Genomic DNA, 22,072 nt, shown 5'->3' with positions numbered 1-22,072 from the left:
ATATTTATATAGACAAATTTATACACTTATTTTTATTATACATGAAAAACATTATTAGAAAGTAACACTATCTCATATTATTGATTTTATTTAATAAAATAAAGGAATTTATAAATAGGTGAATGAAATAGGAATAATATATGCATTTATATCTTTTATAGTAATAAAAATGCATATTGAAAAACATATATTTAATAACATTATACATAAATTATTAAGATAATATATATGTATATATTAATATGATATGCGAGAAGTAATACACATAATAATGTGCAAATCAAAAATGTTTTATATCAATATTTATTATATATGTATGTCCAAATATTAAATATATATATATATATATATAGATATATTTATTTATTTATTTCTTTTATAAATTACAATCGTCCTTATTTTAAAATAACTTTAGGACTTAATTTATCATACATATATAATATGTTATTTCATGTTGAATACACAATGAATTTTTGTTATATCAATTAATATTGCGAAATATTAAAGAATCATAAAATAAAAATAAACTATTAACCATATATTTAAAAATTAATGTTATATTACGAGGTTAGTGAGACATGTATATTTTAAATGATAAAAATTTTATTATATTTTGTAAAATACACATTTATAAGTAAAAAAAAATATATATATATATATATATTTAACGTATGATATAATGACACTTTATTTTATATGTCTTATGGAACATATTAATATATATATATATATAATTGAAAAATTAATTTTAATGATACACATTGGAACTCATTTAAATAATATTATATAATATAAGGTTTATAAATGAAAATTGTTTATTCCTTTTAGTTCATAAAATTTATTTTGTTAAATAATCATTTTGTTTGAATATAATAACTTTTAAAAAATTATTTATTAATTTAATTAAGAATAATGATACAAATTATGTCTTTCTTAACATTTTCATTTGACACACTTCAAATATTTATATTTTATGCTCTTAACTTCAGGTTTAAAAAATTCTTATGTAATTATAAGAAAAATAATACAATAAAATATATATATATATATATATATATATATATATTTAAAAGAAAAAATAATGTGATAAAATAAATATATATTATATAAAAAAAATAAATTAATAATAAATATCCAATAAACCTTCCAAATAATAATCCAAAGTATATATTTTTTTAAATACAAATAAAAAAAAATATAATATATATATTATATATATATAAGGATTATAAAAAAAAAAAAAGAAAAAATTTGTATTTAATAAAAATGAATATATAAATGAATAAGCCTTTTTTTAAATGTGTAATAAGTATCATATTATATTTCATATATATGAAAAAATATATATTCATTTTTATATGTAATTTCTTTTAGTATATTTTATATTACACTCTTAGCCGATCTCTTACACTTACAAGAATTTTACAGATTAAAATATATATTCTTTTCACGTTTCCAGATTAAAAAAAAAAATATATATATATATATACAATATTAATACCATTAAATACATAATATTATTTATTTTTTTTTTTTAATTTATATTATTTTATTTTTTTGGTATTTTACATATGCAAATAAATACATTATATCCTAAAATAATTGAAGAGAAAAAATTTTTTTTTTCTTTTTTTTTTTTTTATAATAAAATTATTTTTATAATAGTTTATTTAATTATCATTAAGAATGATATAAGATTCATATATTTTCTTGTAATTTTTCATTTTCCTTTTTTTTTTATGTAATTATCACAAATTACCCATTTGTGATTAAAATGAGTACGAATATATAATATATATATATATAAGTTTTTTTTTTTTTTTTTTTTTTTTTCTTTTTTATAAGAAAAAATATTTATTGATAATATATTTTATATACAAAATATTTATTAGTTTCTCGTTTTATTTTATTTTTTTTTTTTTTGGAATAATCTGTATTTGATAAAATGTATGTAATATTATATTGTGTCCTTTTTATATTTCAAGTTGTTTATTCACGTCGAGCTTTTATCAATGTTCATAAGAATAATATAATCAATAACAAACTTAGCGTTAACAATCCTTACAATAAAAATGCTTTATATCAGAGTTCTTCTAAAATACCCATGTCACAGGTTAACATAAAAGAAAAAAGGAAATAAAATAAATTCATTTAAAGATTATGTATATATTTTATTTTTACTTATTATGATGTTTATATATATATATATATATGTATATTTGTCTTGATCACTCATTTATTTTATTTTTTTTCTTACTACCTTAACTGTTCAGGCGATTACAAAGAAGCAAATAATAGAAGAAGTTTCAATGGAAACAAAAGAAAACAAAAAGACTGTTGAAAAGATAATGAATGGGATATTTGATAATATATATAAACATTTAGAGAATAATGAAAAGATATATATACACAAATTTGGAATGTTTTATAACATTTTTAGAAAAAAAAGATGTATAAAAAATTTGAGAACTAAAGAAGATATTGAAATAGAAAGTAGTCACATGCCTCATTTTAAATTTTCAAAAGTTTTTAAGGAGTTAATAAAACAAAATGTAAAGGTTAAAAAAGGAAAAGGAGTTAGTACCAATGATAATGATTTGGATGAAGATGATATAAATATGGATAATATTAATGAAAGTTTTAAGGAAAATGTAAATGAAAAGTTAATTTATTAAAAAAATAAAATTATACATAAATATATATATATATATATATATATATATATAATATATATGTATAGTTAACTAATCCTTATTTTTTTATTTTTTTTATTAAACATCTTGTTTTATCGAAAAAATATACATATGTATATATATATTTTTCTTCTTTTTTTTTTTTTTTTTTAAATGTTATAATTTTTTTTTTTTCTTGGTGTGTTAATATTTTATATAAGTATATAAGATTACACACTATTTTTTTTCAAGTAAATATTATAATATATATATATAATATATATATATTTTAATGCTCGAATGCATATCAATTTTTTTTTTTTTTTTTTTTTTTTAAAGTGAATATAACTATTAATCCAATTGTTTTTAGAAAACTATTCAATAATACATATATATATTTTAAATGAATATATTTTTTACTTTTTTTTTTTTTTCTTGATTATTCTATAAAATCAATTTTTGATAAAAAAAAATAAAATAACGGAAATTATTTTGAAGGGGTAAAAGTCTAAAATATACATCATAAAAAAATAAGAAACTATCCAAAATTTAAGTTATTTTTTAAAATAAAAATAAAAAAAAAATAAATAAATATATAAATATATATATATATATATGTATGTATGTATGTTCTTATAACATATATCTGAAAAAAAAAACATTTTTTTTTTGAATTATTGACTCTGATAAAAAAGGCAATAAGCTTTGGCCGATTCAACTTCTTCAACATCAACAGAGGTTACCGTACTATCATCAAATTTGTACCACTAAAATGGAAAAAAAAAGAAAACATAAAATAATATAGACATATATATATATATAATATCATTATGTATGAAAAAAATATCATATATATGTATATATTCATTTTTGCTTATTTATTTATTTTAATTTTTATTTTTTTCTTACCACGTTGACACCATTCGAATGTTTCCTTTTGGTATAACAAATGTAATGACCACAATTGGAATTCAAACCTCTATGTACTATTACTCCACAGAGATTATATTTTTTGATGGGTTCAATGAATTGATTATCTTTTTTTTTGAGAACATTTTCAATAGTAAAATCAGCCATATCAAATTTGATTGGCTTGTCAATTTTTGATCCATCTTCTTGTAATCTAATTAAATGTATAATAAGAATATTTGGTTGTTTGTATACACATGAATATTTAAACATTTTCTTACATTTACATTTTTCACAAGTTGAATTGACTTCTTCTTTTTTAAAATATTCTATTAAATTATCATTTATATTATTTTCTGGATTTTTTTTAAAAACATTTACACTTAAGTTATAAACAGGTTGATATATATAATTAACATATTCACATTGTGAACATGTAATTTTTTCTTCTATTAAACCTAAAAATAAATCTGATATAATAGATTGTTCTTTTTTTAGATAAAAATCTATTTGATTATTTTTATCTACTGACTCATCAATTACTTTCACCATATTGTGTATAAAATCAAATACGAGAAGAAGAAATTCATGACAATCTTGTTGTTCATTATATTCAAATAGGTATGAATATTTATCATTTAGAAGATTTAATAATTTATTAACACATAATACTTTACCTTTATTATGCATTTTACTTAGTTGAAATAATTTAAAAGAGAATGTTAATAATAGACATTCATCCTTTTTTTTATTATTGTTATTATTACTTCCAAAAATATTGAAAGGTATACTATTGGTAAAGAAATTTTTATTTATAAAAGATGAATTCATATTTTCATTTTCATCACTTGACATATTAACATTTTTATATTTTACACTTACATAATTATGTAATGTATATATTAGTTTGAAAAAAACTGATAAACATTGCATAACTACATTGATATAACATGTGGTAGAATAATTAATAATACCAGCAGGTTGTTCTTTTGTCATAATAGAAGTATGATAATTAATGGATGATTCATTATCTCTTTTAAAATTATTATTATTATTAATATTATTATTGCTGTTATTATTTGATACTAACAAGTTTTTTAAATTTTCATTATCATTATTAAAAAGGTTATATTTAGAAATATCATTCTCATTATATAAACTATTATTTTCACCACTGCTACTACTACTACTACTATTACGTAAGCTGCTACTATTTGTATTTGTAATGTTACTTGAATAAACACTCTGATCATCATCGTCATCATCTTTCTTATTATTATTAGACATATTATTTTTATGGTCCTTTTGTTTATTAAGGACAGAAATAAGGTTACATCTTTGTTGTGGATCCATACTATTATTATTTGTTTCATCTATTTTTATGTTATTTTGCGCATTATTTGATTTTAAATCATTTTGTTTTACATCAATATCATTTAATTTTTTTTTCTTTTGATCGTTTTTATGATTTTCCAAATTGATGATTTTGTTTTCTTCATTTATATTATTTATATTATTTATATTCTTAACATTTTGTTCATTACCTTTTATACTACTTCCATTTTGTATAGTACTATTATTCTTTTTAATATTATGATTTTTATTTTGTATATTATTCAAATGTGTTTTATCTAGATTATTATTTATTTTTTCTTTGACATCTTCTTCAGCACAATTCGATGAAGATATCATATTACTATGTGTATTATTTTGTGTTTTTTTATTGGTATTTTTTATATGTTTCTTCTTTTTTATTACATCATCTAAATTTTCTATACTATCATAATATACTTTCTTTTCGTTCTTATTTTTTTCATTCTTCTTATTATTAATCTTACTTTTATTATTATTTTTTTCATCATTTTCATATTCACATATAGAACCCCTCTCCGTATTACCATCAGTAGTGCCTTTGGATTGACTCTCAGTAGTTGTTAGATAACCATTACTTGAGATTTTTTCATTATCATTATTATATTCTTCACACGATTTATATATATCATTACCATTGGATGAATTACAAGGGATAGAATTTTTTTTATTACTACTTGAATTATATGATTTATTAAAATTATTTATATTCATTTCGTTGGCACTTATATTTGGACTAAGATATATATTTCTATCATTAATTTTATTTATATCTTCTACATTATTTTTATTATCATCAATACTATTATTGTCATTTCTATTATTATATAAATCATTATATATAATATGATTATTTTCTACAAACTCTCTTTTAAATTCATGTATTTCTACACTACCATTTAAGTTACCCTTATTTTTGTTTTCATCATATTTTTCATTCTGATTCTTTTTGTTATTTGTTGTTTTATTTTTCTTGTCTTTCTCTTTATCTATATTGTTATTACTATTATTATTATCGCTTGTGTTATCATCCTTATTATTATTGTTATTATTATTGTTATTATTGTTGTTATTATTATTGTTATTATTATTGTTATTATTATTGTTGTTATTATTATTATTATTGTTATTATTATTATTATTGTTGTTATTTTTATTGTTATTATTATTATTGTTGTTATTTTTATTATTATTATTATTATTGTTGTTGTTCTTGTTATTATTGTTTCTATTGTAATTCCTTCTATTACTATTCGTGCTGTTACTCTTTTTTATATTCGATCGTTGAGATTTGTTACAATTTATGAACATTTTACTACTATCAACATTTTCATTATTATCAACATTTTCTTTATTATCAACATTTTCATTATTATCAACAATTTCATTATTATCAACATTTTCATTATTATCAAAATTTTCATTATTATCAACATTTTCATTATTATCAAAATTTTCATTATTATCAACATTTTCATTATTTTCATTATTTTCAATATTAATATCCATTTCATTACTATTAAGAAGATTTGTTGATAAATTATGAGGGTTATGTAATAATCCATCACAATCAAAATTATCCAATGATATATACTCAGTTTGATTCATATTTGAACTCATATGTGAATTAGCACATATTTTGTCATTTTCTAATAAGAATAATTTTTGTTCATTCAATTTATCATTATGTTTAATATTAATTATATTAAACATATTACTACTATCACTAGAAAAATTTTCATCATTTGAAAAAATAAGATTGTGTTTATTATTACTATTTTTATTTTTTATTCTTTTTATTTTATCTAGAATTTCTTTATTAATATGTTTTTCATCATATTCAATATAAAGTATATTATTTTTTTCTTTTTCTGTTAAATTATAAAATTGTAAAAGTTCATGATAATTATGAGCACAATATTTTTTTTTTTCATTTTCTTCTTCTAAAATATAATCATATTTATATGTATCATTATTATATTTTAAATTATTATGATCATCATAATATTCATTTTTATATAATTCATGTTCCTGCCCTTTGGTTTCATTATATATATGTGTTTGGTCTATATAATTAAATAAAGCAAATACATTTTTGATATATCTTGATTCCAATAAATACATAATATTATTATTCATTATATCATTATAAGATATAGGTATAAATGTATTATATATATTATTAGATATTCTTTTTATGCATGGCCCTCCATTATATAAAAATTGTAAAAATCTCCATATGTATTTATTTGTACATATATAATCTTTTCCTTCTTTTAAATTTTTTTTTAAACATTGTTTTTTTAAATATATATTATCATTCATATTATTGTCATCAGAAAAAACATTATTATTTTCTGATATGTTATAATTTTTCAAAATATCATCATGTGTGTATTCGTATAATTCCCAGTTAGAGATAGAACCTGGGAAATCATTAGATTCATTGTTAATGAATTTCTTTAATTTATTAAACCATTCTAAATGTATAAAATAATAATAATCATTAGTATCATTTGAAAATTTTATATTAATATACTTTTGAAAAAAATATTGTTGTATTCTTTTTAAGAATATTAAATTTTTATTTATGTGATATATTAATTTATTCTTGTTTGTTTTATCAATATACCATTTGTGTGTATCCCTTTGAGAATCATTATATTGTTCATCTATTACATTATTTGTATTGTCATATACTATTTGACAACATGCAGGAATATCAATACATATGTTTGTTGATTCTTCATTTGATGGCATATGAACATTTTGTTTTTCATAATATTCCATATGATCCTTTTTCTTCATTCCATTTTTTGTTAATAAATTTTCTGAATATTCATCATATATTAAATTATTATATAACTCATTAATAATCATATTAGAATTGGACATATGTATATTTCTTTTTTTTAAGTATTCCTTCATATCTTTGTCTAAACTTGTATCATCTTTTATATTACAATGATTACTAGTTACATTTTCATCATTATTTATATTATGATAATAAACTGTTGAATTTATGTTTTCATTTTCTTTTATATCATCTTTTGAAATGTTATTATAATTATCATTTACAGGTCTATTATAATTTTCCACATGACAATTTTTTATATAGGTACCTTTTTTTTTTAATTTAGAATGAATATTTATATTTTCTTCAAAGTTTTCACTTATATGATTATTTTCATTTTTATTTAAATTGTTTAAATTTTTTATATTAATAATATTATTATGATAATTATTTTCTATACTAGTTGTACAATTTTTAATTTTATCATTAGATTCAAAATCGTTAATATGTTTTATATTACAACGTGTGTGTTTTGTTTTAGTGTCTTGATTGGCTATCATATTATTTTTTACTATATTGTTAGGATAATTAAAATTATTGGTACATTCTTCCTTATTATTATTATTATTATTACTACTATTTGTATAATCTTGATTGATATTTATATAATCATGTTGTCCTATATCCTTTACAAAATTTAAGGTTGAATTATTTAAAGGGATATTTTTATTATTTTGTAAAATATTATCATTTTTTTTTAAATCACTTAATATATATTTATTATTTGATATTAAGACATTGTTATTAATGTCATTTATATTATGAAACTCCTTTAGTTCGCATAATTTCTTCCCTTTTTTTGTCATATTTTCTTTACTTATAACTTTATTATTAATATTTTCTATAATGAACTTTTTGTCTTTTATCATTATATGAAAAAAAGAAATTTATAAGAAATGAATAACTAAATCATATTATATATCTATATTATTTTATGTGTAGAAAATTATATTAACATAAACAAAGGTTTATATATATAATATATATATATATATATATATATATATATATATATATATATATATATATGCGTATAAATTATTTTTATCACATTCATAAAATGCTCTTTATCTTTTATTTTATTGATACAGTTCTTTTTTCTTATTTTTCTTATATCATGTATTAACTCTTCTAATATTATGTATATATAAATCCATATATAAAATGTATGTAAAAAAAATTGCAAAAATAGGAAATCATTAAAAGTAGTTGTAAAATATATAAATATATATATATATGTATATATTATATAAAAACAAAATTAGGAAAATTCATTATAATATATAATAATTATATATATATATATATATTATATATATGTTATATCTTATTTTATATGTAAAACTTCATATTAATGCTTTTTTTTCTTTTTATTTATTTTATCTCATATGTTTAAAGGTGTTATATAAATATATATATATATATATTATATTATAATATTTTAATTTTTTTATTTAAATTCATATTATAATATATTTAATAGTAGAAGAATTATATTTCTTATTTCTTTTTCTAAAATATAAAGAAAACACTTTTAAAGCAAATAAAAAAAAATAAAATAAAGTGAAATAAAATAAAACATTTATAAAAAAAAAAATAATAATAATAAATAAATAAAAGGAAGTAAATTGAAGGGAAAAATGTAAAAGGAAAAAAAAAAAAAAAAAAAAAAAAAAAATGTAATTTGTATATTTATTATATATCCATATATAATATATATAATTTTTATGTAAAAAATATATAATATATATATATATAAAGGGACATCAGTATATAAATATTATATTACATTATATATATATTATATGTATAATATATATATATATATATATATATATATATATATATGTATGGCTTCTTTAATATTACATATGAAAAAAAAAATTCATCCTAATGTTTCCACAAATGTTTATATAAATAAAACATTTGAATTACATATATTTTTAAGGTAATATATATTATATTTGCAAAAGCACTTTATAATATAAAAAAAAAAAACAGTGAAATTAAAATTTCAGTTATAATCTAATATTAATATTTGATTTATATTTTTTAATATCAATAAAAAAAATATATATATAATAATAATATTTTCCTTTATTTTCTATATATATATGAACATATTATATTTTGTGAATTAAATTAAATCCTTACGACGGTGAAAAAAAAAAAATATATATATAAAATAAAATTTAAAAGGTATAAATCAAATATATATTTTATATGATTATAATATGATTTTATATATATATATATATTTATATATGTCAAAAAAAAAAAAAAAAAGAAAAAGAAAAAGAGTCACATTTAATTAGACATACATGAATATGAAATTCCATGAAATAATTCGTTCTTTTTTGTACTTTTTTTTAAAGGCACGTTTTAGATATTAAATTTTAAACAAAAAAAAAAAAAAATAAATAAATAAATATAAAATAAAATAAAATAAATATGTTCATATATAATAATTGAACACTTTAAATTTGTATTAATATTATAATTTTTTGTTATTAAGAAAAAAATATATATGCACGAATGTTATTTTTTACAAAATTATATAGTAATTTATATGAATTAGAAAAAAAAAAAAATTAAATTAAAATAAACATAAAATTTATAAAAAAGTTATAATGATTAAATAAAATAATAAATACATATATATATATATATATATATATATATATATTGATTTATATATAATATATATTATTTTTTTTATTCTTTTATTATTCAATTAAGATCTATCCTATTTCCAAACTTAGCATAAAGTTCTGTTTTTAATTGTTGCTTTTCACTTTGTTTTGTTTTATATTCTAATTCCATTTCATTTAATTTTGTTAGCTCTTCAGATTTTCTATCCTCTAAATTTTCTTCTATATAATCCAAGTCGAATTTAAAAAAGCAGTCACCTAAAGTGTAAAAAAAGAAATATATGAATAATATGTATGTATATATATATATATATATATATATATATATATATATATATTATGTATGTGTATATTTTGTGTACCTATATTTAACATGACGTCATTTGAATCAAAAGCTAATGAAACTTCGTCAATAGAAGAATCAATATTCATAATATTTTCTTTCATCATTTTTATTTTATGTTCATATAAAGGTTCTTTATAATGTAAATTTGTAAACTTCCCAATTTTTTTTTGATCTTCCACTGTCATATCTAAACCTAAGTCATATTTGTTTTGTTTTATGTCACCCATTTTTTCTTCTTTTTTTTTAAAAAATTAAAAACAGTGTTTAAATAAATAAATATATATATATAGAACAATAAGAATTCGAAAGTTATTAAATTATATAAAGAAAAGAAAAAAGAAAAGATCAAAGTTATATGATATAAATTTTGTATATATTAAACTATTTCATCAAAATTATTTACTACTTTTATATTTCTTTTAATATATATTATTTATCATCATAATATACATGTATAATATATATATAATATTCTAATTATATAAAAAATGAATGTTATCAAAATGGAAAGACTAGTTTAAAAATATAGAGATTTAAAAAAAAATATATATATATATATATATATATATATATATATTTATATGTACATAATTGTAAAAAAAAATAATCATTCCCCTGCCATAAAATAAGTATATATATATATATTTTATTTTAATTTGTTATATAAATGAAATGTTAAAAAGTGTTGAGATCCAAAAGTATCGTATTTTATATATATGATAAATGTATATAAATATATATATATTTTTTTTTTTGCACAATATTGAAATAAAAACAAAAAAAAAAAAAAAACGGGAATTTTTATTTAAATTATTATTTACATATATATATATATATATATATATATGTATGTATGTATAGAGAATATATAATATGTAAAAGAAAAAAAGGAAAAAAATTACCCCCCGTATGTAATAATTTTATATTTTTTTTTATCCCCAGATATATAAAAAAGAGTATTATAAGAACAGAAAATTAAAAATACATTTTAACCTATATAAAATTTTTTTTTTTTTTTTTTTTTTTTTATTGAAAGGGGCAAAATATTTAAATAAACGATATATTTTTATATATACACATAATATATATATGTATAATAATATATATATATATATATATATATATATATATATATATATATTAGGTTTGATAAAGAAAAAATAATAACCAAATAAATATAATAAATATGTAATATGTAATATATATATATTATTAAATTATTATATACATTGTGTTTATATTCTTAATATATATAATATGTTAAAAAAAAAAAATAAATAAATAAATTAGGGTATGTTTTGATTGTGTATTAGTAAAAAGAAATATATTTTACATGAACTCTCTTAATGAACAATATATGTAATTTTTTTTTTTTTTTTTTTTTTTTTTTTTGATTTTGTGCTAAATATAAATAATAATAAAATAAAAGTATTGTTTTATTTATTTATAATATTTATATTATAATATTTTTTTTTCTTCTCATATTTTTGTTATGTGTGGATACATACACATATTTTTTTAATAAATAGATATATATACATATAATTTTATATATATATAAGGAAGAAAAAATGGATAGCTTCTTAAACCGATTAAATGTGTTGTTTTATTCTATGGCCCTGTGCTTTTTAATATTGTGTGCTTTTAATTATGGAACATCTTTTTATTTATTTGATCAGGAAGAAATAAAAACAAATATCGAGGTGAGAAGTATCAAAAGACTTGTATATAATAGATACATAAATGCTGATGAAGCAGTATTATCTTTAGATGTTTCTTATGATATGAGAAAAGCATTTAATTGGAATTTAAAACAACTTTTTGTTTATGTTTTAGTTACATATGAAACTCCTAAAAAAATAAAGAATGAAGTTATAATTCAAGATTATATTATTAAAAATAAGAACCAAGCCAAAAGAAATTATAAAAATTTTATTACAAAATATTCACTTAAAGATTATTATAACGGACTAAGAAATAATTTAATTTATTTACAAATTTGTTATAAATATATGCCTATTGTGGGTTTTTCCAGATCTTTTGAAGGTGCCAAGATATCTTATCAATTGCCCCCTGAATATTTTGATGCCTTGCCCTCTAATTACCCCTTATATTATCCAGATAAATAAAAATGAAAATTTAAATAAGTACTATAATGCGTTATCCATATATATGAGTTAATATAAATATCCTATCTTATTTTTAATAATGTATATATGTATATAATTCTTTTTTTTTCCATTTATCATTTTTCTGTCATGTATATTTTATATGAATATTTTTTCGTTTTATATATATACGTATATTTTATTTTTTTAAGAAACATTTTTTTGAAATATACATTTAATTTTATATAACACCCAAATAAAGATTAAACTATATATATATATATATATTGAAGTGTGCAAATATGCACATTTTTAAGTTTAGAAATAAATATGCATATATAAAAGGTAGTGCTTATTTCTTTATATTAAATAATAGAAATAAGTTGCACGTTTGGAATATATATATATATTATAAATGTGAAGGGTTCATATATAATATACAATAAAGTAATAATTTTTGTTTTCCTGTGGTTCAATGACTATATAGGTTATACAATTAATTTTATTCTTATATAAGAAAAAGGATGAAATGTATACATATATATTATATATATTAATAATTTATATGATATATATATATATATATATATATATATATATATATATATATATATATAATTTATGTTTCCTTATATGTTTTCATAAGTTTATAATAAATATAACAAATCATGTCTTATATAAATAAATTACAACTTTTTATTATATTAATAATATACGATACCTTAAATAAAAATTGGAGATCACCAAAATATTATTCCCAATTGAATAAGGGAATATACACAAGATTATTAAATGTTAAGGTAATGTTAAAAATATATAACACATACATGTATTATATATATGAATATATATATATATATATATATATATATATATATATATATATATTTTTCTAAGTGTAGAGCTGGTGAATCACTTACTTACGTATAAGCAAAAAAAAAAAAAAAAAAAAAAAAAAAAAATATTAATATGTTTATATTTTATGCTCTCATATGCTTTTCGCTATAAACCTTTTATTTTCAAGGATTACAAGTGTGATAAATGTAAAGAGGGATTTTTTAATTTTTCTAGAGATAACAAAAAATGTTCACCTTGTCCTATCGGTACATTTAGCAATTATGTGGGTTCCATAACATGTGAAAATTGCCCATACGGATCTAGTAAAAATAATAATATTAAATATATATATATATATATATTTATACATATATGTATTAATTTTCATTATATTCCCCACAGCCACAAAGAGGATTGGATCAAAATCCATGGCAGATTGTGTCTGTAATAAAGGTTCTAAAAAAATATATAAAAACTAAGATATAAAATAATATACATTATAATATATTTAATACATCCTTATTGAAAATAAATTAGGTATAAAAAAAATATTTGAACTTGCATAATTTTTTTATATGCTAGGTTTTAAATTAAGTTCAAATATAAATAGTGGTAATAAATGTATAGCATGTAATTCACATGAATATTGTAAAAGTAATGAAAACACATGGTGTTTTTATAACATGTGTTCGAAAGATAGAAATAAGGAAAACATAAAATTATGTGAGAAAGTGAAGAACAAATCAATATATAATTATCAAATGTTATGTTTTAAAAAGGGAGTGTGTTTAAATGTAAAGGAGAGAAATAGTTGTCTGGAGGGAAATAAAATGATACAGTGTAAAATTGTACAAAAAAAAAAAAAAAAAAATAATAATATAATATAATATATTTTTTTTTTCATGATTTATTAATTTAAATAAAATGTCTCAATATACTATATATATATATATATATATATATATATATATATATTCATTTATTTTATTCAATTGTATATTACCAAAATTTATTTTTACTTTTTATAGTGTGATGAAAATTATAGATACAACTTCCTGGATCCTTTACAAGAATCTTGCGTCATTTGTAATATGAGTACATATTTTATAATATTCTTTTTTGTTATATTTATATTTGTCTTTAGTATATTTATATCTATGTGTATAAATAATGAGAAAGAAAGAAGTATAATAAAATTATTTTTTACCTATATCCAATTTGTATCACTTCTGAGGTATTAAATTATAATATTAAAAAAAATAAATTCTCTTTTATTATTTCATTATATATATATATATATATATGTGTTATTATTTTCATATAAAGGTATGTTAACTCGAATTATGATCACTATCTTGTAAAGGTTTTGTATTTTTTTACATTCGGAATACCGATTAATGAATTTCTTGACTGTGTCTTTAAAGTAATGATATAATATTATATTTTACTTTTGAAAATTTAAAATATTTATATGCTTCCTAAGATGCTATAAAATGAATGTATATATATATATATATATATATATATATATTTTATTATTTCATTTTAGAGAGGAAGTAATTTAGAAAGGATTCAAAAAAAAATCACCTTTTTATTATACTTTCCTTTGTTAATATTAATATGTTCACTTTTGTGTACCTTTATCATTAAATTATTTTATAGTAATTTATATGGAATGAAAAATAAATGAATAAATATATATATATATATATATATATATATTTATATATATTATTACAGAGTATGTAAAAGGACGTGAAAATGTTACTATATTCACTTTTGATAAAAATTATAATCAAAGAACCAAAAAAAAGCAGATCAATAAAGTTGATAGTTCAAATGTGAATAACAATAATATCAATGAATATGAAAAGATAAAACATTGTAATAAGACAAATGAAATAAATATAATAGATTTGAATGATAGTAAGAAAATGAACTTTTGTGATTCTAATAATTTATTTATGAATGATATATATCAACATAAAAATTTCCATCATAACAAATATTCTGATGATAATATAAGGAGGTGTAAGTTGTTCAGTACAGAAAATAGTGTGAGACACTTTTTGTTTTTTTTTTTATTTTATCACGATTTGATATATATAGAAATAATTAGATTGTGTGTATTATTTTGTTTATGCAATTATGATGTTCATAGAGAAGAAAGTTTTATTATAATTGACGATTCAATAAACTGTGAAGAGATGAAAAGTGCTTATTACAAAATAATGATAATTATTATATATAATACATTTATGAAATTTTTTTATTTATTTTTTTTTCAGTTACTTAAAAAATATATGAAAAAGTATCAAGACGTTATAGATGAATATATTATTTTGCAACAAAAAGCAAAAATTATAAATAAAAAGGACACTCTTTTTTTAATTATGTTTATAATATTTTTTCATAAGAAGTTTTGGATTAATATTAATCCATATTTATATTATAATTATAAAAATGGTTTATATAATAACAATATACATTTATTTCAGTTTATGATAATTATTATTTCTTTTTTTGTTTATGTGTTAATCATCCATATATGTCTATATGAAAGGCAAGACCCCCATCTTTTTTTTGATATACATAGAATGGAAGATGAAGAAGAAGAAGAAAAAATAATAAAAAATAATGTGTCTACTATGAGTAATAGTTTTAATAATTATGAAGAAAATAAAATATGTCATATTAAGTTAAATACTACTTGTTGTATAAGAAATAATAATAAATCTTCTATTTCATATTGTGTGGAAAAGAACAATATAAAGGAATATGGTGAAAAGAAAAAAGAAAACACAAATAAAAGAAATAACATGTGGTATAATTTTTTTGTTGTTCTATTTCAAAATGTACAAAAAGTGGATACATTTATATATTCCTTTTCATGTTTAATATATACTACGATTTTATTATTTTATTATACCTTCTTAAGTTATGTGCATATAAAAAATTTTCTAAAAATCATTACAGTTATATCTATATTGTGTAACATAACAATATATTTTGTTTTTATTTTATTCTTTGTTACTACACATATGTTTGAGAAGAATTTGTTTTCAAAAAAAATTATATATATTATAAATTTCTTAAAAAAAAGGAAAAAAAAATGGTTAGTTATATATAAAAAATTTAAAACACTTATATGGGGAAATCCTAAAAAGGTGGAAGATATATATTTAAATGTTAAGAAGAAAGAAGTAACAGAAGATGAACAAAAAAAGGAACAGAAATTAAAAAGTCTATTATTAATGAATAATGTTTTAAATTATTATACAGATGATGAAGAATCTATTTTAAATAAAAACAATAAGGTAAAAAAAAAGAACAATAATAATAATAATAATATACTTATGATGAAGAAATTTAATGTAAAAAATATAAAAAGACATAAATTATTAAACATATCGAATATATGGATTCATTATTTATATAATATTATTAGTCTATCTAGTGAACCACAAAAATGTGTATCCGTTCTTATAAAATTAACATTAGAAAAAAAATTTCCTCTTATTTCTATAAAAACATGTATACATGTATTAAGGAAAAATAATATTTTTGAAACAAATAATTTTTTAATAATTCTAAAAAATTTCTTAAAATTTACAAAAAAGTTTCTAAAGGTACTAAGAAACAAAAAATATGAACAGTCATATGAATATCTAATAATATATGCATGGGGAATGAGTATATTAAATTATGGGAATTTACGAGATATAAATTACAACATCTCACATATATTATTTCATGTTTTTAGTATATTAAATAAATGTCGTTTTTATAAAAATATAGTAGATCATTTTTTTAATATATATCCATATATAAATAATAATGATATGAAAGGAAATATATCACACATAAATATGTATAATAATATGTGTAATTTTTCTTTTCATAAGAATAATTTATATGAGAAGGATAAAAGTCAAAAAATAAAAAATAATATATTAACTGAACAATATGATTTAGAAAATAATGTTGATATGAATATTAAAGATGATCTATTTGATGAAAAAGAAGACATTGATTTGTTAAAAATGTATGTAAACTCCTTCTTTCATTCTTTTATTCCGTTATATAACCACAATTTTAATATGAATAATAATAAGGATATACATATTGAAGAGACATATATGTGTGATAAAAAAAAGTTGAATTGTTTAGATAAAAATATTTGTTCCAATACATATATTAATAAAAGAAGAAACCAAACCTTTGTAAATTCTAATAAAGAGGAATATACATATGATATTTCATCAAATATGAATTTAATAAATTATAAAAAGAGTAGAACAACTAAAAATTTTGAACGACAAAGAATATTTTATCATATGCATTCTTTGTATATTATAGAATTGGCAAGAATATTTATTCATTGTTTATTATTAGATGTGAGTGAATTTTTTTTTAAAATATATCATACACATATATGTGAGAAATATATTTGTAATAATTTAATTAATTTATGGGGATGTTATAGAAATCCAAATATATACATGAAGAGATACTTTGAATATATTAAAAAAGGAGAATATAATAATCAACAAAATATTCTTAAGAATAATCAATGTTCAGTTATAAATGAAAAAAATAATAATAATATAGATAATATTTTAAGTATAACCGATTTTATAAACAAAAAGGTATTAGATATCGATTTTTATCATGAATATGAAAAATTAAATAAGAACTGCAAACATTATTTTATAAATATTTTAGAAGAAAAAGATTATTTAAATATTAACGAATTAATTGATTTTTCGAAAACTAGTGATAATATAGAAGAGTTGAAAAGATTACAAAATGACTTAATAGAAAAAAGAAATAAAAAAAAATTAAAAAAATTTTCTCTTATTTTTTGTAGTGCTATGCCTGTTCATATAATAGATGATTATGAAATGTATTTAGATGATGATGATACACAATTAATAAATGAAAGAAAAAGAAATATTAATATTTTATTAGAAAATATGAGTGAACAAATTATGGATCAATATGTAAAGGAAAATTATAACGACAAAAAATATTATTTTGAAATGTGTAGTTATGGTTCGTCATTAAATATAAGAGGTGAATTCCTAGAGGCCTATTCAAAAAAGGAAGTTCCAGAAAAAAATAAATATAATGCTAAAGATGTAAAATCAAATATAATGGATATAAGACGTATTTCTAACAAAGCTGATGAAGATACGGATAATTTATTAAATATAAAATATATAGATATATTAAATAAAAATAAAAATGATTATATGAATTATCAATATATAAGTGAGTATAATAGTTTATTATTAATTCATAATAATTATAAAGGTTGTGTAGGAATTACAGGAGATTTAAATGGAATGAATTTTTATAATAGCAATGCTTCAATTATTATAAACCCTTGTATACCTTTACCAATAGAATGTACTTTAGAATTGTGGTTATATTGTAACGCTAAAAAGAAATATAGAAATATAAGAGAAAAAAAGTTTGCTTTTTGTGACAAACGTGGTAACTCATTATTTGTTTTATGTCTAAATGAGAATGGGTTAGAAGATATAGAGATATATATAACAAATTTAGAACTATTAAGTGATTATTATAAGAAAATTAATTATATACAAGATATTAAGACATCTACAAATAATGATAGGTTAAATGACATTTCGAACGTTTTGAATTATAATAATGGTATATATATAAAAAGCAATATGATAAAAAAAAAAATATAAAATATGTAAAAATTATAATATGAGAAATAATATAATAAAAAAAAAAAAGTGGAATTTAATTAATATTACCAAATCTTCTCAGGGGTTAGTTTATTATATCAATGGAAAATATATAAGTTATATTTCACATGAAATATTAAATATGCAAAAAACCTTTGAAATATATTTTTTTGGTAACTCTTGTTTTGGAAATAATAATATAGGTATCTGTTCTTCTTTTAAAATTTTTAATTTTTTAAATAAGGAAGAAATAAAATGGAGATATAAAATTATAAAAAATATAAAATGTAAGGAAATGTTAGGTGATAACATAAAGATAGAAGATAATAACAATAATAATAATAATATTAATATTAATGTGATTGAAGGAATAGATATTCGAGGAACAACACCTGGAGAAATAATCTTTTTAATGAATTTTATTCAATCATCAAAATATACAAATAGAGTTTTACCATTTATAAATGATTCAAATTTTATGTTAAAAATATATCAATTAAAATTTTTTGACATATATAAGGATAATAATTTATGTAATATGAATTATTATGAAGATATTTATGATAAATATAATGAAAAGTTTGAAGGTACAAACAAACATATTATACGTCATAATAGTAATCAAAATATTTCATGTTGGAAAGAGGGGAAAAATAATAATGTTCACATGGTTAAAGAAGAAAAAAAATATATAAATAATAATAATGATGATAATATAATAAATAACCATTCTTCTACTGATTGTAGAATGATTCATATAAAAAATAAAGCTCATTATGGTTATAATGTATATGTAAAAAAAATTATTGAAAAACAAGATGTACCAAAAATTTGTGGAATAAATATATTCTCTCATAATTTTGCTCTTGCCTGTGATTTATCAAAATTTTATAATTTAATTATAGTTCCATCTTTGTCTATATATAATGAATTACAAAAGCCATTAGGATATTCTATTTGCGCTTGGGTATTTTTACCAATAGAAAAAAATATTTCTTTTTCTTCATTAGTAGCTGGGAAAAATGATATTCATGTTTGTATTTTTAGTGATGATATGCTTTTAGGTAGTATTCAAAATTATACTACTAAAGGAAATTTATTATTTTATCATTCTTCTGGATATAGTATAAAAAATATCAAAAGAGGATGGTATTATCTTAATGTGATTGGAACATTACAAGGTCAATATTATTTTTTAAATGGAAAATTTAAAGGTTATCATACATTTTGTTCTTTTGATAATATTAAATATATATGTAATAGTAGTTTATTTATAAATCCATTTCCTTATATATGTTTTCTAAAAATTTTAAATAAACCTTTGTTAATGAATGAAGTATTATATGAATTTTATACTTTTTCTAAATTATTTAACGAAACATCTTACGAATCTTATAATTTTCATCATATAATTCATTTTTTATTCCCATATTTTGAATCACAAAATAAAAATAATATTTCTTATTCATCAAATGACACTTCTTTGTGTAATTCTTACGATCATAATTATTATAAAGAAAAATATCTTCATTTTTCTATTACAGAAAATTATGATGTTCATATATATCCCCTTGAACAGGTAAAAAACTATTATTATTCAGTATCCCTTATATCTATAAAAAATAGAAAATTATATTATTTTAATAGTATAAATGAACAAATCAACAATTTAAATATACATTTGAAGAATAATATAATTTTGCCTGAACAACATTGGACCATTTTAGCTGTAATTAACTTAACTCACATTAACAAGTTAGGTTATCATTGTTTAGTAGGAGGCAGAAATGGAAATTCTCACATATGTATAAATGGATTGGATTTATCTATAGGTGTTTTAATAAATCTCCAGAATGAATTTATATATGAAGAACAATTAAATATGGAGGACAGTTTTGGAAGTATTTCTGATACTATGAATGATATAAATTCATTAAATGAATATATGAAGATAGATCATATTACAAAAAGGAATAATAATAATAATAATAATAACAAAGATAATATCAGTAATAATAATATTAATGATATGTTAAGTAATAGATATGATAAAAAAATAAATGAGTACAACAATAATAATTCTGATTATCATGATGTTCATATGACAAACGCAAAAGAAACATATTCAACATTTTGTAGTTGTGGATATAATTTACAAAATGAATTAAATAAAAATATATTAATAACAACAACGTGTCGAAATTATGAACAAACATTTTTTATTAACTCTAGAAAAGTAGGTACAACCCAAGCATGCTTAGATCCTATAACATGTATAGGTAATTGTGCTTCTATAAACAATGAATTTCTTGCTCCTTTTGGTTCTTATAAATTTTTAAGAATTATTTTTGACTATGTTAGTGATGAACAAATAAGACAATTTTATTATTCCCTTAAATTATAGGAAAGGTAGTAAAATATATATATGTATATGTTATATGTGTATTTAAACATTTATGGGGACAATTCAAAAAAAAAAAAAAAAAAAAAATACAAAATAAAAAAAAAAAAAAATAATAAACAAATGACATATATATATACATATACATATAATATAACACAAACATACTATATATATATTTTGTTTTCATTCAGCATAGTCCT

General features: G+C 17.8%; 5 protein-coding genes across 5 annotated transcripts; 3 read left to right on the top strand and 2 right to left on the bottom strand.

Moving 5' to 3' along the window:
• Positions 1-1,945: 1,945 nt before the first annotated feature.
• On the top strand, positions 1,946-2,675 carry PADL01_0903700 (bacterial histone-like protein; the record flags this gene model as incomplete). The annotated part of the gene is made up of 2 exons (XM_028681699.1): positions 1,946-2,113; positions 2,274-2,675. 2 exons carry the CDS (start codon positions 1,946-1,948, stop codon positions 2,673-2,675), a joined length of 570 nt encoding a protein of 189 aa, XP_028538051.1.
• A 671-nt stretch (positions 2,676-3,346) lies between these two features.
• Positions 3,347-8,675, bottom strand: PADL01_0903600 (ubiquitin specific protease, putative; the record flags this gene model as incomplete). The annotated part of the gene is made up of 2 exons (XM_028681698.1): positions 3,347-3,439; positions 3,582-8,675. The coding sequence occupies 2 exons, from the start codon at positions 8,673-8,675 to the stop codon at positions 3,347-3,349; spliced, it is 5,187 nt and encodes a 1,728-aa protein (XP_028538050.1).
• Positions 8,676-10,536: 1,861 nt separating this feature from the next.
• PADL01_0903500 (prefoldin subunit, putative) lies at positions 10,537-11,030 on the bottom strand (the record flags this gene model as incomplete). Its single annotated transcript, XM_028681697.1, has 2 exons — positions 10,537-10,715; positions 10,820-11,030. The coding sequence occupies 2 exons, from the start codon at positions 11,028-11,030 to the stop codon at positions 10,537-10,539; spliced, it is 390 nt and encodes a 129-aa protein (XP_028538049.1).
• A 1,344-nt stretch (positions 11,031-12,374) lies between these two features.
• On the top strand, positions 12,375-12,932 carry PADL01_0903400 (signal peptidase complex subunit 3, putative; the record flags this gene model as incomplete). The annotated part of the gene is made up of 1 exon (XM_028681696.1): positions 12,375-12,932. The coding sequence occupies one exon, from the start codon at positions 12,375-12,377 to the stop codon at positions 12,930-12,932; it is 558 nt and encodes a 185-aa protein (XP_028538048.1).
• A 647-nt stretch (positions 12,933-13,579) lies between these two features.
• Positions 13,580-21,872, top strand: PADL01_0903300 (conserved protein, unknown function; the record flags this gene model as incomplete). The annotated part of the gene is given in 10 exon segments (XM_028681695.1): positions 13,580-13,711; positions 13,809-13,835; positions 13,936-14,071; positions 14,151-14,201; positions 14,331-14,596; positions 14,777-14,982; positions 15,075-15,171; positions 15,298-15,409; positions 15,489-19,459; positions 19,476-21,872. The coding sequence occupies 10 exon segments, from the start codon at positions 13,580-13,582 to the stop codon at positions 21,870-21,872; spliced, it is 7,395 nt and encodes a 2,464-aa protein (XP_028538047.1).
• Between the last annotated feature and the right edge of the window lie 200 nt (positions 21,873-22,072).

Source organism: Plasmodium sp. gorilla clade G2 (genome assembly GCF_900097015.1).
Source record: "Plasmodium sp. gorilla clade G2 genome assembly, chromosome: 9".
NCBI classification, from domain to species: domain Eukaryota; phylum Apicomplexa; class Aconoidasida; order Haemosporida; family Plasmodiidae; genus Plasmodium; species Plasmodium adleri (nom. inval.).
This window is presented reverse-complemented; position numbering and strand designations above follow the sequence as displayed.